At 35.7% G+C, this 18,641-nt stretch overlaps 1 protein-coding gene across 1 annotated transcript; it reads left to right on the top strand.

Moving 5' to 3' along the window:
* Window positions 1-5,491: 5,491 nt before the first annotated feature.
* LOC132295740 (proline-rich extensin-like protein EPR1) lies at window positions 5,492-9,081 on the top strand. The gene has a single exon (XM_059794030.1). It carries the CDS (start codon window positions 5,492-5,494, stop codon window positions 8,918-8,920), a length of 3,429 nt encoding a protein of 1,142 aa, XP_059650013.1. The 3' UTR covers window positions 8,921-9,081.
* The last annotated feature ends 9,560 nt before the right edge of the window (window positions 9,082-18,641 follow it).

Genomic DNA, 18,641 nt, shown 5'->3' with positions numbered 1-18,641 from the left:
CAAACTAAAACATATATTGTGAAATTTTTTATGATCTTATATATATATATATATATATATATTTGATACCATAAGCACCCAGGATAAATAACTGATAATGAAAACTTTGATCTTTGAATACAACACTTTTGTTCTGAGCTGAGCTCCTTGGATGAAGTAAAACTAAAAACTTAAACTTAAAAATTACAATTTGAACTGAGAACTTCTTAAATGAAAACTAAGAACTAAACTTGAAAATGCATAAAACTATAGATAAAATTTCCTTTTTGACTATAGAGTAATTTTGTTGTGCTTGGTTCCATTTGCCAGAGGCGAACTGAACTAGTTGTTCCTTGTCACCTATCTTTTGTTTTAGGATACCTCTGTATTCTAATTCAGAGGCATCAATTTCCACAATTTTAAAGGCTTCTGGATCAGCAATAGATAGGCAAGGGAGGTTTTTTGATTTGTTTTTAAGGATTCTGACTGTTCTTGTATGCTCATCGGACCATGGGGGAGGGGACTTTTTTAATCTTTGGCGTAATGGAGCACAAAGAAGAGAAAGATCCTTGAAAAACTCAGAAAGATAATTTAGGAGGCACCCTAAAAATCTTTGAAGCTGGTTTTTGTCTTTAATTTCATCAGGGAACTTGTTAGCAAATGGATGGATCTGTTGATTGGGATGACAGTTCCCTAGTGGATCTGAAAACCTAGGAACCTAATCTTGGTTTGAAACAAGGTTAACTTTGATAAAGAAATGACTAATCCATTATGCTTGATGGTTTGAGCAAATATATTGAGATATTTCCAATGAGCATCTATAGAAGAAAAAACATCAATATAAACAATTGAAAAATTCGTAAGTTGAATAAAAATATCATTCATAATTTTTTGGAATTCTGAAGGAACATTTTTCAATCCGAAAGGCATCACATTCCATTCGTAATGGCCAAAAGGAACCATGAAAGCTGTTTTGTATCTATCTTTTTCAGCAATTTGGATTTGCCAGAATCCTGACTTGAGATCAAATTTTGAGAAAATGGTTGCATGAACGAAACGTTGGATTAGGTCCTTTTTATTGGGCAGGGGATATCTGATCCATTAAAGAACTTCGTTAAGGGGCTTGTAATTGATAACTAATCTGGGAACACCTCTTTCTATTTCAGCATTCTTTTGGACATAGAAAGCTGCACAGCTCCACAGGGAACGACTCTTTCGGATGAGGGATTTGTTCAATAATTCTTGTACTTCCTTCATGCAGTAATCGAGAAGTTCTTGACTCATTTGGCTAGGACGGGCTTTGGTAGGGATATCCTTTTCATTGAATGATTTTTCATAAAGTAATTCAACAATGTCTTGGCTTCTGTGCCAGAAGGCGTTTGGGAGATCAGAGCAAACCTGACTTTCAAGTCTCGATCTGAACCTTTGAATAGAGTCTTAGAGACCTTTGTGACTGAGTCCTTCATCAATCTGTTTGAAGATCAGTTCTTGTTTGAGAAAGTCTAAATGCTTTGTTTTGCTCTCAATCTTTGTTGATAGCAGGGACCTGAGTAACATAAGAATCCTTAATGGTATTGAGATCCTTAGTGTCTATAGGATGGGCAAAAGGAAAGCAAATTTCTTATCCAACCAGAGTTGTTGAAATGCCTTGGCTATCAACTTAGAACGGGTAAAGAAGAGAAATAAATAGAGTTCCTAAAATAACAGGGGTATTGAGGTCTTTGACTAGGATGAAAGGTGTTTTAATACAAAGACCCTGATTACAAACATGGGCTTTGGTTAACATGTACTGAATAGTGAGTCGTGAACCATTAGCACATTGAAGTCGTTCTTTGGTTTTCTCAAAGTATTTCGTAGGGACAAGTCCTTCATTAATACAATTGAGATCAGCACTAGAGTCAATGAGGGCTACTGTATGAATGGTATAGTCTTTGTTTATGACAATTTTCAGATTAACATGCCATTTTTGAAATGTTATCTTGGTCAGAAGGTTGATATAAGTCTCATTGTCCTTGGTGGGATTTTCATAAACTTGTTGTTCAAGTTTTACAGAGGACTTAGGTAGTAAGGCATCTATTTGGGACTGTTGAAAAAGAATTTGGCTTCTGAGGGTAAGAATATCATGAGTAGTGGAATCTTTCAAAGTCTTGCCCTCTTGCTTTAGGATTGAAATTTCTTGCTTGGTTTGTTTGATTTCTTTATGGAGGTCTTGAATTGTAATTGGCATCTGGGGTTGTGTACCAAATCTTTCAAAGATATCAGTAAGGTTGTAAGTATTTGGTATAACAGCGGGAGTCTTGTCGCTCTTTTGACCAATGCTGTTGGTGAATTTGATCAAGCATTCCGTGTGCTGATCAAGATCTTCTATTTTGTCAATGAGTTCCAACATGAATTCTTGATCCTTAGTAATCATACAAATGCATTTGGTTTTGATAGGTTGGTCATCCAAAGATGGGTTGGAAGAATCGGAATCATAATCTGTATCAGCATGATAGTCATCTTCTTAAATACCATTGATATCATGTTCGGATTCTTCATCTGAAGAGTTTAAAAGAATTTGCATCAGTTGGCTTCTGACGGTTTCGGGGAGATCAAGCTCATTGATCTTCTATTTGGTCCTGCAATCGCGTTTGTATTGACCCATCTTGCCACACTTGAAGCATTTTATTTCTGCTTTTGAAGTGGCAGACTTCTTTTGAAAATGTTTTGGAGGAGGGGCATTTTTCTGTCTATTTTTCTCAGAGGAGAGATATTTATCTGCAAAGGAGGGCTTGTTCTTGTTATACCATTACCTGTTTTCGTATCTCTTGGGAAAAGGCTTCCTGTAGCGGGTGTGACTTTTTCGTTTGGAAGGAGGGGTTAGGTTTTCGAAGCCGAATTGTTGGCAAAAAGTTTCCAATTCCTTTCTACTAGTGGCATTCTCATGCTTGATTTGCTGTTGGAGCTTGAAATCAGTACAAAGAGTAATTCCTTCAGGAGTTGTTTTAACAGAGTGAAGAATGGGGCTGAGAACTTGTGGTGTATATAGAAAGCATACCACTCTTCTCTAATAAGGATGGTTTTTTGAGCAGAAAAGGTTTGGAAATACCATTGTCTTTTGGAATTATTGATCGCAGAGTAGAAATCTTTGCGTAGGAAGTCTTTATCGATCTCATAAACCTTTTCTATCATGTAGAGCTAATGAATCTGATGATCTGGATCTTCAAACTGAGAATCGTTTGGGGATGGAGGAGAATCATGATGATCTTGGTTTAGAAGAGGGTTTTGCAGACCTTTGTTTTGAGAACCAGTTTGGGTAGGTAAAGGTGTGCGGCGAAGAGGAGGGATGTCTTCTTCTTCAGTCTTTATGCTAACATTGTCCTAGTAAATTAGGTTAGCAACTTCTTTGTTTTTGACACTGACGAGGTTTAGATACCTTGTAGGTGTTCCTAAAAATGATTTTCGGGAAGGGGCTTTTGAATAGTTTGTGTGAGAAGCATGAGAAAAAGAGGATCTAGGTCTTTCTATTTCTTGGATAGAAAATCTAGGTCTTTCTATTTCTTGGATAGAAAGTCTATTGGGCCTGTTAGAATTAAATCTAACATTTACCGTGCCATCAGAAAATTGAGATATTTGTTCCAACCTTTTATTCTCGATCTTTGAAGGAGGAGCTGCATGCTCGAGAGTCCATTCTTCCATAAAAGTGACTTCATTCCAAGTGAGGGTTTTTGGAACATAGGTTTGTGAATTTTTGTCACTAGCATGAAGAAGAAGGGTTTCTCCTTTGGGAGACTCACGAAGAGCATGAGGGCTGACTTGGGTAATATAGACTTTGTAGTGGATTTTATAGACAACATTGAAGGGTATGGCTACATCTATCATTTTATAACCACTACTTGAAACATTGAGGATTAAAGTATGGAGGATTGTTGGATCATCAAGAGCTACTGAATAATTTGGAAAACAATTGAAGTATGGTGGGCCAGCAAAAAGACTAGTTTGGCAAACTCCTAACAAAAAGGTTTCAAAATCGAGATGCCTACAATCTCTAAGAGTAAGCATGATAGCAGTGTTAAGTCCCCTTGAGGTAAGAGGTTTAACTGCAATTTGGACAAGCCCTATATGTAGGAATTTGTACTTCTTCTTGTGTTCTACTATGGCTCTTTTTTGCAAAAGTTGGATGACTTGAAAAGGGTTTTTGAGAAAAATAGTTTGTTCAACTATTTTGATAAAGTATCCTATTTTGAGATTGAAAGTCGAAGATTTGTAAATATCCCTAATAGGAACCTTGGGTATATATCTAAACCCCCCGTTTCTCTTTCTGAAATAGCAGTAGTTATTTGTTGTGCCACATTTGGCACCAGATTTAGCAAAGTTAAAAATTGGCAGCCCATATAACACAGCATTGAAAAGCCAATTTTAAGTTCACTTGCTATATTTTGAAAATGACACTGATATAGCACGCCATTGGAAATGCGCTTAACATTGGCTCTTAGATCCTACTCTTAGCTCGAGAAAGCAAAATGTTGATTTTGAGTGCAAACAGTAATGTAAACTGTGTGTGTGTGTGTGTGTCCAGTGTCCTTGGAAGATTCGTGCCTAACACAAAATAGGGAAATAGAGAGATCTTATTAAAAGAAAGTCTCCACTGTTACCAAAGCAACACTGGATACTTTCACAACCTTTTAATTTTTTTTTTTTTTTTTTTTTCTCTCTAAATTTAAAGTAAAACAATAAGGCTCATATTCTCTACCTAGAAAAGAAAAAAAATCATACTATTTGAACAAGTGACCAAGTGGCAGTTCTGATTTTTTTCAATTAAAGAATCAAATGTACAAGTGCTAATTTGTAGATAAAGATGTGGAGATTTCAACACTAATTTAGGGTTATGTAAGGTTTTGTTTTAAAAATTTTGTAGATTGTAAACAATAAATATATAATAGTGCAATAATCAATTTGGGGACAAATTTATTTATTTTTATTTTTGGTGTAACCAATGAATATTTTATTTTTGCATAAAGTCCCAGCATAAAATACTTCAGAATTTCTGTTGAATTCAGGCTTTTGATATGTGTACACTGTGATACATGCAACAAATTTATATATATATATATATATATATATACCAATCAACTTAGCTTTGAAATCAATATTTAGCACATGTCAAAACAGGACGTAAATGATAAAGAAAAAAAGAAACATGTGATATAGCTGTGTGTAATCAGCGATCACAAATATCGATCACTCTATTTTTAGCATTAGCCATCTGTGTTAAAAGTTGACTTGGTCTTTGTCAACTTTTAGTCTCAAATCAACCAAAATCTAAGCATCAATCCCTAAATTAATATGCATCTCCGTATTATAATGGATCTCCATGAATTGCGGTACTAAAAATGGAGCCCTCTAACGACATTTGCCAATGGCTCTAAAACCTCCCTCCCTCTACCACCGTATAAGTACCTCCATAACTCCCCATTCAAGAAGCATCCTTGGGTCTTATCCAAGGTGGTTGGAATATCTAACCACCGAAAAGATGAAGGCCGTCCTCCTCAGCGTTCTTTTCATCTCTCTTTTGTTGTCTTCATTTTCTTCGCTTGTTTTGGCTCATGGCGACGCCAACGATATTGAGAATCATGAGTTCGATCTTGATATGAACTTTACAAATGTGAGGATCAAGCAAGCTTATATTGCTCTTCAATCATGGAAAAAAACTATGCTCTCTGACCCTCATAATGTTACTACCAATTGGGTCGGAGCTGATGTGTGTGCCTACACCGGCATTGTGTGCTCGAAGGCACAGGATAATCCGACATTGACCGTTGTTACTGGTGTTTATCTCAGCCACGGTGACATTGACGGGTCTCTTCCTCCGGAGCTCGGGCTTTTGACCGATTGTAATCTTTTCAACATTAACTTTAACAGGTTTAATGGCGTATTCCCCAAGAGCTTCTCCAAGCTTCAGGGTTTGCAACAACTCGATGTCAGCTACAACCGCTTTGTTGGTCCATTTCCTGACGTCGTTCTAGAGTTTCAATCTCTCAAATATCTAAACTTAAGGCACAATGAGTTTGAAGGACAATTGCCCAAACTACTCTTTGAGAAGAAGTTTGATGGTGTGTTCTTGGATAACAACAAGTTCACATCTAACACAGATTTTTGTGAGCTGAGATGTGGAAACCATCCCATCAGTCCCACTCCAGATGTACCACAAACACCTAATACCCCCTCAAACCCATCTCCACCAGCGCCAAAACCACCATCACCAACACCAGAAAGTCCTAAATTCAACGCGCCACCAACACCTACACAGTCTCCACCATCACCGGTTGGTACACCTTCTGTCCCATCAACACCTACTTCAACACCGCCAACCCCTTCGTCTCAGGCATCACCTCCTCCAACACCATCAAAGAGTTATACTCCACCTCCCACATCAAAACCACCAACATCAACTCCACCATCCCCTTTATCCCAAGCATTATCTCCTCCGACACCATCAACGGGTTATAATCCACCTCCCACTTCAAAGCCACCAACATCAACTCCGCCAACCCCTACGTTCCAAACATCACCTCCTCCGACACCACCAATGAGTTACAATCCACCTCCAACAACCAAACCACCAACATCAACTCCGCCAACCCCTACATCCCAAGCATCACCTCCTCCGACACCATCAACGGGTTACAGTCCACCTCCCATATCCAAGCCACCAACATCAACTCCATCAACCGCTTCATCCCAAGCATCACCTCCTCCAACACCATCAACGGGTTACAATCCACCTCCCACTTCAAATCCACCAACATCAACTCCGCCAACCCCTACATCCCAAGCATCACCTCCTCCAACACCATCAACAAGTTACAATCCACCTCCCACATCCAAGCCACCAACATCAACTCCACCAACCCCTACATCGCAAGCATCACCTCCTCCAACACCATCAACAAGTTATAATCCACCTCCCATGTCAAAGCCACCAACCTCAACTCCACCAACCCCTACATCCCAAACATCACCTCCTCCGACACCATCAACAAGTTATAATCCACCTCCCACATCCAAGCCACCAACATCAACTCCGCCAACCCCTTCATCCCAAACATCACCTCCGCCAACACAATCAACATCGACTCCACCAACATCAACTCCACCAACCCCTACATTCGAAGCATCACCTCCTCCGACACCATCGACATCAACTCCACCAACACCTACATCCCAAGCATCACCTCCTCCAACACCATTAAAGAGTTATACTCCACCTCCCACATCAAAGCCACCAACATCAACTCCACCAACCCCTACATCCCAAGCATCACCACCTCTCACACCATCAACATCAACTCCACCAACTCCAACATCCCAAGCACTACCTCCTCCGACACCATCAACAAGTTATACTCCACCTTCCACATCCAAGCCACCATCATCAACTCCACCAACTCCTTCATCCGATGTCTCACCTCCTCCACAACCATCCAAGAGTTATACTCCACCACCGACTTCAACTCCACCAAACCCTTCATCCAAAGTATCACCTCCACCAAAAGAAGTCACAACTTATATTCCACCTCCCATTTCCAAGCCACCAACTTCAACTCCGCCAAGCCCTTCACAACGAGCATCACCTCCTCCGCAAGAATATGACACTCATTCTCCACCACCCATATCAAAGCCACCAACATCAACTCCTCCAACCCCTTCATCCCAAACATTACCTCCTCCGACACCATCAATGGGTTACACTCCACCTTCCACATCAAAGCCACCAACATCAACTCCGCCAACCCCTCCATCTAGAGTATCACCTCCCCCGACACCGTCAAGGACTTATACTCCTCCTCCCACTTCTAATCCACCAAGCCACACACCAAAACCATCTCCCATCCCTACTCCAACTCAAACACCTTTTTTGGCTCCTCCTAAACCTGGCAAAGCATCTCCAGGCCCAGCTCCAACTCAAACACCTATTTTGACTCCTCCTAAACCTGGCAAAGCATCTCCAGGCCCAGCTCCGACTCAAACACCATTTTCGGCTCCTCCTAAACCTAGTAAAGAGTCTCCAAGCCCAACTCCATCTCGAACACCAGTTTCAGCTCCGCCTAAACCTGTCAAAGAATCTCCAGGACCAGCTCCGATACGAACACCAGTTCAACCTCCTAAGGCATCTCCATTCCCAACTCCAACTTTAACACCAATTTATACTCCTCCTAAAAGATCTCCAGTCCCGGCTCCAGCTCCAAAACTAAGTTTCCCACCTCAAAAACCTCCTAGGCCATCCCCAATCCCAACTCCTGCTAGAACACTGACTCCAGCTCGAACACCGATTTATCCTCCTCCTCAGAAAACTCCTAAGCCATCACCAATCCCATCTCCAACTCATACACCAGTTTCAGCTACTCCTAAATCTTCTCCAATCCCGACTCCATCTCGAACACCAATTTATCCACCTCAGAAACCTCCTAAGTCATCTCCAGTCCCAGCTCCAACTCATACACCAATTTCTGCTCCACCAAAACCAACTAAGCCATCTCCAGCCCCAACTCCAGTTTTGACACCAGTCTCAACTCCTCCTAAACCTACTAAGCTATCTCCAACCCCAACTCCAGTTTTGACACCAGTTTCGGCTCCTCCTAAACCTACTAAGCCATCTCCAGTCCCTCCTCCAACTTCCACACCAGTTTCAGCTCCTCCTAAGTCATTTTCCGGCCTACCACCAGTCCAATCGCATCCACCACCACTAACTTCTACACCAGTTTCAACTCCTCCCAAACCATCCCCTGTCCCACCAACGATTCAATCGCATCCACCAGCACCAACACCTGCACGATCATTAACTCCTCCTCCTACTCATGCGGTTTCTTCACCACCGCCAAAGCACGATGACTTCATTCTCCCACCAAACTTGGGCGCACAATACTCTTCCCCACCTCCGCCAATGTTCCAAGGCTATTAAATAGTTAACCATTAGCCTTTTTATGTATTAATACCATTGATTTTGACTTCAGAATATATGTACAAGCTCACTCATTCACATGAGTTTCTAAACTATGGACATTTTTTTATACTTTAACCATACCGTTACCTAAATGAGATTCAGTTGTCAAATTTTTGTTACACGCATGGTTTTTTTTCCATTAAGTTCAATCTCTACTTCGTTATAAGAAAATAAAAAGAAATGAATTAGTTTCTTACTTATTGTTTTTAAATAATTATTTTGACCATTACTTTATTTGTTGGTGTCTTTTGTGTTTAATGTAACAAATAATTAAAGTAAATTAACAAATTGTTAAGTGACTTATGATTTGATTAATTTCTCTTAAACTAAGACAATCCCTTTCAAATTATCTTTACTTTTTTCCATTCCATATCTTGAAGTTTCCCAAGCAAGCTATCACAAACATTCTTTTCACTGTACCCATGACATCCAACTTAATTGTGACGAACTTAGAGTTCCAGTATACTCCAACTCAAAAAAAAAAACTTCTCTTTTTACAATTTAATATAAAATTTCTCTCATTATCCTTTACACACTTTTCTCAACAGTGACAATTTAACTTACCAAATAGGGTGAAATGTAGAATAACCCTAATGTATACTGGCCTAATACTTTTACCCCATATTTCGAAAGTATGCAAATAAACCCCTTATTCTTTTACTTGTGCAGAAATACTTTTTAAACATAAATTTGATACAAAATAATTTTGTAGTACCCATTTTGCCCTTTTAATCTTCCAAAAATGACCAAAGGAGTGTGTATGCTAATAATACTCTTATAGTAAAAGAGTGTTATTGTTGGGAAACGTGCTAGTTTTAAAAACTTTTCAAGGGATTTAAATTCATAGATCTTGATTCATTACATAGAGACAAGTTTTATGCAAAAATAAAACATGATGTATCATTCAATTAAAATATTGAATACTTACATCAAGGTTTGAGTAAACCTTAGATCTCTCCTCTAAAGTGAATATTTTCACTTATTGTAGATCCCTTAGCAAGATGCATTCTCCTTGGATCTCCATCCTCTTGGTAATTGTTTTGCCTTTAGGAATCACTCATATGCCTCCATGAATGACCTTGGAAAATTAGGCTTGTGGGAGCCTCCATTAGATGAGAACATAAACCCTAATTTTCTAGAGAGAGAAAATATATTCCTTTTTCCATCTACTAAAAATCACCCCTAAAATATACATAGACCATGTATATTTATAGGTAACATAAAGGTAAAGAAAAGGAAACAACTAATCCTTCTCAATCTCTAATTCACATGTCTCAAATCTAATATGATTCCAATATCAAGTTCGGCTATGAGTGAGAATCCATTGGGCCTATTATTTTATTGGCTACAATGAATTAATAATTGGCCCGGTCCATGGACCCAATTCAATTAATTCATAAATTAATTTCTACTCCACTAAAAGAAATTAATTGAACTCCAATTAAATAATAAATAACCTCTAAGTCAATATTGCACTTTAACCCCTCTATGCATAATTAGTTATCGGATAAATAAAGCCATCAATCCGACTACTTAATTAATATATTTATTTTGGTACCTTTGATTATTTCTGGCTCGATCACAATAAAATATTTGTTTGACAAAAATAATAATTTAAATAAATAAATATATAATAAATTATTTTGTCTAAAAATACACGAAGGCCTTCGAATTTACTTTGTGATCAACCATAATCAATACAAAATAAATACAAGTAGTAATGATGCAAATATTGAAAATATAACCCTCTAACTATTAATTACAGAACTACCCAAAGTGTCGGTCCAAGGATCCCGAAGAATCCGCCGAACAAATCAAAATAATTATTAATTAATAAAAGAGTCTATAATTTTCTCATACTTAAGAGTCAAATGCCATGACGGTGATAGGGAGCAATTGCATACGACGGCTCTCGCAATATATCTCAACCTAACGCGGATCCAGTTCAAATCTTAATTAATTATGAGTCCATCCATAATTACCGACTATGAACCATTTATGATTACTATTTTTATATCATGCATTGATTGCCGTCACAAACATATATATAAATATCTCTTGTAATCAAATGGACACTATCAATTCTATAATGAATCGAAATATAATACATTGAATTCACCAATTGTATAAAACATAAATATTTCATAAACGTCAGGAACATATGTCACTTTAATCCAAACAGGAATTCGCTATACCAGGGCATATAAATCCCAACAGCTCCCACTTGCCCTCATAGCCAATTCAAATTGCACCTAACTCCAATGTTATCCAGATGATGATCAAAATTATTGATCAATAACACCTTTGATAATGGATCAACAAAGTTGTGTTCCAATGCAATGTTCTAGCCACAAGTACATTTTCCTCATAGCCAATTCAAATTGCATCTAACTCCAATGTTATCCAGGTGTTGATCAAAACTATTGATCGACGACACCTTTGTTAATGGATCAACAAAGTTGTGTTCCAATGCAATGTTCTAGCCACAAGTACATTTTCTTGCCGGACAATATCATGTAGAACATGATACTTCCTATCAGTGTATTTTGTTCATCTATGGAACCTTGGGTCATTGGTTTGGACTACTTCTGCACTATTGTCGCAATATAGCTCAATAGGCAGGCTAGTATGCTCCACAACCTCTAAATCAGTGAGATCAAACCAATAGGCTTCTTTTGCCGCCTTTAAGGCTACAATATATTCCACCTGTAGGTTTGAGTCAGCAGTTGAAATCTGCTTAACAATCTACCAACTGATTTCCCTTCCATTACGTGAAAATACACTAAGTCATGAACCTCATAGTATCTACTTCTGATTGAAAATCAGAACTAGCAAACCTGACTAGGACCATATCATCACATCCATAAATGAGTATGATATCATTGATTCTCCTTAGGTACTTAATGATATTTTTCACAACAGACTAGTTGTCAAGTCCAGTATTGGACTGATCTTTACTGACTATCCCTACTATGTAGCGGATGTCCTGTTTGGTATAGACCATGGCATATATGAGACTCTCATATGCCGAAGCATATTGTTCCAGTCTCATTTGCTCAATCTCCTTTGATTGTCTTGAAAAACTACTTACGAGAGAGAACAATCCATATCAATAAAGCAAGAACTCATTCTTTGAGTTATGCATACCAAACCTAGTCAAAACTTTATCAATGTAGGATTATTAAGATAAGCCTATTTTCCTTTTAACCTGATCTTGCAAAAGCTTGATCCTAGGAATATAGCTTACATCTTGAAAATCTTTCATTTAAAAGTAATTGAACAACTACCTTTTTATTGATGACAAAACTTCCACGTCATTATAAATGAGTAGGATGTCATCAATATATAGAATTAAGAAAAATAATGACATTCCCTTGTACACTCATGATTTATTCACTAAGAAATCTTTTGGTATCTTTTTGTAGATTAACTTGCCTTCCATAGGTATCACCCTACTAGAAAGTTCTACAAGATCTCAAAATTTATTAGAATACATAGATTCCAACTTTGATTTCATAGTAACTCGCCAAAACGATCTGTATCCATATCGGTTCACGCTTCCGTGTAGCTTACTGGGTCCAACTCATGTTTAACAAGGATGTCCATAATGGTCTCACCTAAAAACATGATTCTATCGGTTGGATGATAATCCTCCCACTACATTAATGTACCGATGCAGGAATCTGTGTACTAGATGATGCTGACGCATCAATAGGGAATTCATATATTATTCTCAATCTCTATAATAAGTGTGTTCACATGTGGTACATCTGGTACTCATACCATATTCTCTAACATTATGTTACTAGGTATGTGATTCATAATATGATTCTCCTATAGATAAACAGTGAGTGAAAACAATCAACTTTTATCTTTGAGATCATAAAATAATCCATCCTAGTGACTTTTGAGTAGCTATCAAATCTAGCATGCCTATAATCTGCTTCCAACTTACTTGTCTATATCAAGCGCACATGTGCAAGACTACCCCATATGTGTATATGATTCAAACTAATATTTAGTCAAAAACACAGCTCAAACAGTATCCTTGAGACAGACTAAGATGGAATGCAGTTTATAATACGCATCGACATCATTAACGTTAAACTCTTAAATGAAAGAGATAATGTAGCATAACTGATCATAGATTTAACCATGTTAAGTGGAATTATGTTATTCCTATTTGACACCTAAATGCATTTAGCGTCAATTGCGGAAAACTGGTACACAACACCCTCATTGACCATATAGTGTTTGCACTATCTCAAGAAATACTCATATCCTCGATCAGATCGAAATGTCTTGATAAGTTTACCTAATCTGTGCTCTACATCAGTCTTGACCCTCTCGGAATATACCAAAAGTATAAAACTTGTGTCACAACAAGTAAATTTATCCAAAACGTAAGTAATCTTGCTTGGATGTTGACAAAACCATACGTGTCTATGTGTACCGACTCCAATTGTTCTTTATGTCTATTTCATTTGGTATCCCTCAAAACAGGATTCACAAGTTTGGTTTAGGCTCCTCTGCCTCACTAGGTAATAAACCTTCTTTGACCAATCTTTGAATCTCATTTTGATTGATTACAACCCAAAAATTGACACCAAAAAATACAATGAGTCAGGAATAACAAATTTTCTCTTAACATTCAATCTAGAGATGCAACATTAGTTTCTACATCCTGCAAATCTTAAGAGTTTGTGATTATAGTATATTAACCATCTTTCAATGCACCAGAAGTAATCGCATATCTATTCAATTTTATAAAACCAGTTTTACAAAATAACAACACAGTTTTTATAAACCACAAGTGAAACAAAAATTAGATTGCGTCTAACTTCTGTGCATAAAGATAGTTCTCTAATACTAATATCCTCATACTCTCTAATTTCAGATGTAATACTCCCACTGACCTAACTACAACCTTGGCATCAGGTCAAAAGATAAATATATATCCATATCATCAAGGCTTCTGGATTCCTAAAATCCTTACGATGAATTGCAAACATGTTTAGTGGCTCCAGGATCTATCCATCAGGAATTAATAGATGCAACCACATAACATGGCTCAATGATTAAATATATATTTTCCTATGCCACGTCATTACTTAGACAGTTCGTCCTATAGTGTTTTAGTTAACGGCAAAAGAAACAGTTTCATTCGCCCTCAACATACACTGCCTTATTCCCTTTAACCTTTTAGATACCTATGTTTTGTGCTAGCCTAGTCCTATTATCATCCTTCTTCTTTACTTTGCCCGTCCACTTGGGCCTAGAAGAAGATGGTATAGACTAGTTTAGATTGATAGGAACGCCCAAACTCTTGATTATCCCTAAGAATATCAGTGAGTGTGAACTCAAACTGATTCCTTATTTAGTTCACTCTAACAGAGTCGAACGAGTTTGGTAACAAGGCAATAATCATGTCAACTTGAAACTTACCACCCAAGTCAGCCCTATTGATCTCCAGCTAATTTTAAATAATAAACAATCTTTTTCCAAACTTCGATTTCATACTGGAGTTCCTTAGGCTATCTTGATGCTAATCAAGTTTGATATAGTACTTTAGCATACTCTCTATCTAATCTCACCAAAACATCTTATTGACATTTAACATGATGCTTGAAGAAAATAAAATAATGTAAATGTTAGCTTTGGAGCGTATTCAAGGTAAACTCTAGAATATTGCACCAATTCATCTCATTTGCCTTATTTCACTTATTCAAAGCATTAATGTTCTCTTGGGTATCTTAAAGTAAAAGGATTAGGTTTTAGGAGTAGTAAATACATTTGTACCACCACGTTGTGAATAAAATATCTAAATTCCTTTTCTAGTCATTATAAATGAAGTCCACATACATTGAAATTAGCAAGCAGATAAAAATGGATTAGACATAATTAGTCTAAATATAAATGCATTCATACAATATGCAAGGTGAATTATTAATACCGTCATGCATATTTAAAATTAAAATGAGTTTGTTTACCACATAATATAATAAATCTCAATCGAACAAGAGATCATTATCATTATTGGTGAACAATCCCTTTTAATTAATGCGGGTCCCTCAACTCTGTAGCATAATAAATCAACCAATCAATATGTCAATAACTTATCCTGTTGGAGGAGTTCATTATTACTATTGTTGAGATTCATTTACTATTAGGTGAGCACTTCCATTAAAATAGTATGTGGGTCCCTTAACCACTGCATGAAAAATCGGATAACCAATATGCCAATAACTTATTCGGTTGGCGAAGTTCATTATTGCTATTGGCGGGCAAATCCCATCATCTCCATATCTCTTAAGACAATGCCTTGTCTATCTATATGAAATGATTCCCGATTATGTTTAGCCTTTCTAAAATCACCTAGTGTAGACCACTCCGTTGGGGAGCTAACACTATTGATTTTAGATTGAGTGTATAACGTTATTAATGCTCTAATGAAAAATAAAACATTAAATATCTTGTCATTATAATCTAGACTCTTTAAATCATGCGTAGGGCCTTATTTTTAAAGATCTAATTACAATGAACATTTAATATTATTATTTTCATGAGACAACCATTCTTGTAATATTAAGACTCTTCAAATCATGCGTGGGGCCTTATTTTTTAAGATCTAATTACAATGGTTTTAATAACGAAGGCCATGGGGTAATGTATAAAAATTCCCGCTCCCACTCAATTTTTAATCATTCATAATTAGGGTTTTGAATTTATCTATTTACATGATATAATGCATGCAAAACGTCTTGATTTTAATCCAATTAAATTTAGAAAATATTTGGACTTTAAATGATTCACTAATATTTAATTTGAGGCACACTTTAAAAATAATTTACAAAAATAATTTTTCGTTTCCCAATAAGTGGTCTCAAATTAATTAGTAATCAAATCCAATTAATTTTCATAATTTAATTAATATAAATCAAGTCATTTAATTAAATATCATGGATCCAATGCATGAATAATAATAATAAACAATTAATTATTTCATGCATCAGTTAAATAAATAAATAACAGACAGAAGCAATTTAAATGGCCAATGGATTCAGCTTTTAACATTTATATGCTCTAAGTAATGAGCGAGGGTCTATCATTAGCCGCGTCACATGGGATTATTTCCCATCAATCCCTCTTGATCTCCGGCCAAAACCTTGCCGCCGACAACTCTCCGGTCGCCGAAAAATAGCCGAAAATTCCAGAAATTAAATTAGGCCTTAAAAAATTCCAGAAAATTTCTAAAAATCCCAGAAATTTCCTGAAGCCTAATTTAACCCTCTTGGACTTTCTTGAAGCTTCATAGCATCCTTTGACGAAGATTGCATAGCTTTAAAAATATTTACAATTTGAAATATAATGGAAAAAATTAAATTACATCTTTGAACTTTCAAACGGCTAAATCAAAGCCTTAATTACATTCATCCAAAGATAAAATTACATTAATTTAACCTATAAGCTTCATCCATGGCCCAACCATACATCATCATTCATTCACAATTATTCATACATCATCATGTATCAATATATATCAACATATTAAATCATACATCAACATACATCAATAAAAATATATATGAATATAATTTTGGATCCATGAATGATGATTTTCATAAAATCATGATCTCTAGTAATGAATCAAACCTGGCTCTGATACCACTGTTGGGAAACGTGCTAGTTTTAAAAACTTTTCGAGGGATTTAAATTCATAGATCTTAATTCATTACATAGAGATAAGTTTTATGCAAAAATAAAACATGATGTATCATTCAATTAAAAGATTGAATACTTACATCAAGGTTTGAATAAACCTTAGATCTCTCCTCTAAAGTGAATGTTTTCACTTATTGTAGATCCCTTAGCAAGATGCATTCTCCTTGGATCTCCATCTTCTTGGTAATTGTTTTGCCTTTAGGAATCACTCATATGCCTCCATGAATGACCTTGGAAAACTAGGCTTGTAGGAGCCTCCATTAGATGAGAACATAAACCCTAATTTTCTAGAGAGAGAAAATATATTCCTTTTTTCCTTCTACTAAAAATCACCCCTAAAATATACATAGACCATGTATATTTATAGGCAACATAAAGGTAAAGAAAAGGAAACAACTAATCCTTCTCAATCTCTAATTCACATGTCTCAAATCTAATATGATTCCAATATCAAGTTCGGCTATGAGTGAGAATCCATTGGGCCTATTATTTTATTGGCTACAATGAATTAATAATTGGCCCGGTCCATGGACCCAATTCAATTAATTCATAAATTAATTTTTACTCCACTAAAAGAAATTAATTGAACTCCAATTAAATAATAAATAACCTCTAAGTCAATATTGCACTTTAACCCCTCTATGCATAATTAGTTATCGGATAAATAAAGCCATCAATTCGACTACTTAATTAATATATTTATTTTGGTACCTTTGATTATTTCTGGCTCGATCACAATAAAACATTTGTTTGACAAAAATAATAATTTAAATAAATAAATATATAATAAATCATTTTGTCTAAAAATACACGAAGGCCTTCGAATTTACTTTGTGATCAACCATAATCAATACAAAATAAATACAAGTAGCAATGATGCAAATATTGAAAATATAACCCTCTAACTATTAATTACAGAACTACCCAAAGTGTCGGTCTAAGGATCCCGAAGAATCCGCCGAACAAATCAAAATAATTATTAATTAATAAAAGAGTCTATAATTTTCTCATACTTAAGAGTCAAATGCCATGACGGTGATAGGGAGCAATTGCATACGACGGCTCTCGCAATATATCTCAACCTAACGCGGATCCAGTTCAAATCTTAATTAATTATGAGTCCATCCATAATTACCGACTATGAACCATTTATGATTACTATTTATATATCATGCATTGATTGTCATCACAAACATATATATAAATATCTCTTGTAATCAAATGGACACTATCAATTCTATAATGAATCGAAATATAATACATTGAATTCACCAATTGTATAAAATATAAATATTTCATAAACGTCAGGAACATATGTCACTTTAATCCAAATAGGAATTTGCTATGCCAGGGCATATAAATCCCAACAGTTATATGCACATAAACTAAATTTAACCCACTTTTAAATTTATATATATATATATATATTTCTCTACAAGAGATATATAAATATTTAAAAATTTTAAATTTTATTTGCACAAGTCTTATTGCTTTTACCATACAAAGTTTAAAATATTAAAAGAGTGACAGACAGATAAATTTCACTTTGATAAATTTCCTAAGGGAAAAAAAAAAAAAAAAAACCCACCGATGATTTCTAATATTTTTATGAAATTTTCTATGTTATTTTTTTTTTTAAATTCAATCTCATTTGAAATTCTCTTTAGTTGAATGGTAAAGAATCTTACCCTTGAATACAAAAATCTCCCATATATATATATATATATATATCGTTTGAAAATTTTTCTAACATTCAATTTTTGAACAAACAAGAGCCTAAATGCTGAAAAGAATAAAATGTAACAATTAAATGTGAAATGACTAAAGTGTTGCTCTTTTTTTTCTTTTTTTTTTTTCTTCTTCTTATATATAAGGGCATTATTAGAAGAGAAAATGTTATTTTTATAATTTTATATCTTAAAAATGTCATGTGTATTAAATTTGTAACCAAATAGTG

This window comes from Cornus florida, unplaced genomic scaffold (genome assembly GCF_030987335.1).
Source record: "Cornus florida cultivar Cherokee Brave unplaced genomic scaffold, ASM3098733v1 CherokeeBrave_3.0.0_Hap2_Chr02, whole genome shotgun sequence".
In the NCBI taxonomy this organism is placed as follows: domain Eukaryota; kingdom Viridiplantae; phylum Streptophyta; class Magnoliopsida; order Cornales; family Cornaceae; genus Cornus; species Cornus florida.
This window is presented reverse-complemented; position numbering and strand designations above follow the sequence as displayed.

Excerpts from the sequence above, each read along its gene's own strand:
- LOC132295740 (XM_059794030.1), top strand. The coding sequence starts at position 5,492 with ATGAAGGCCGTCCTCCTCAGCGTTCTTTTCATCTCTCTTTTGTTGTCT.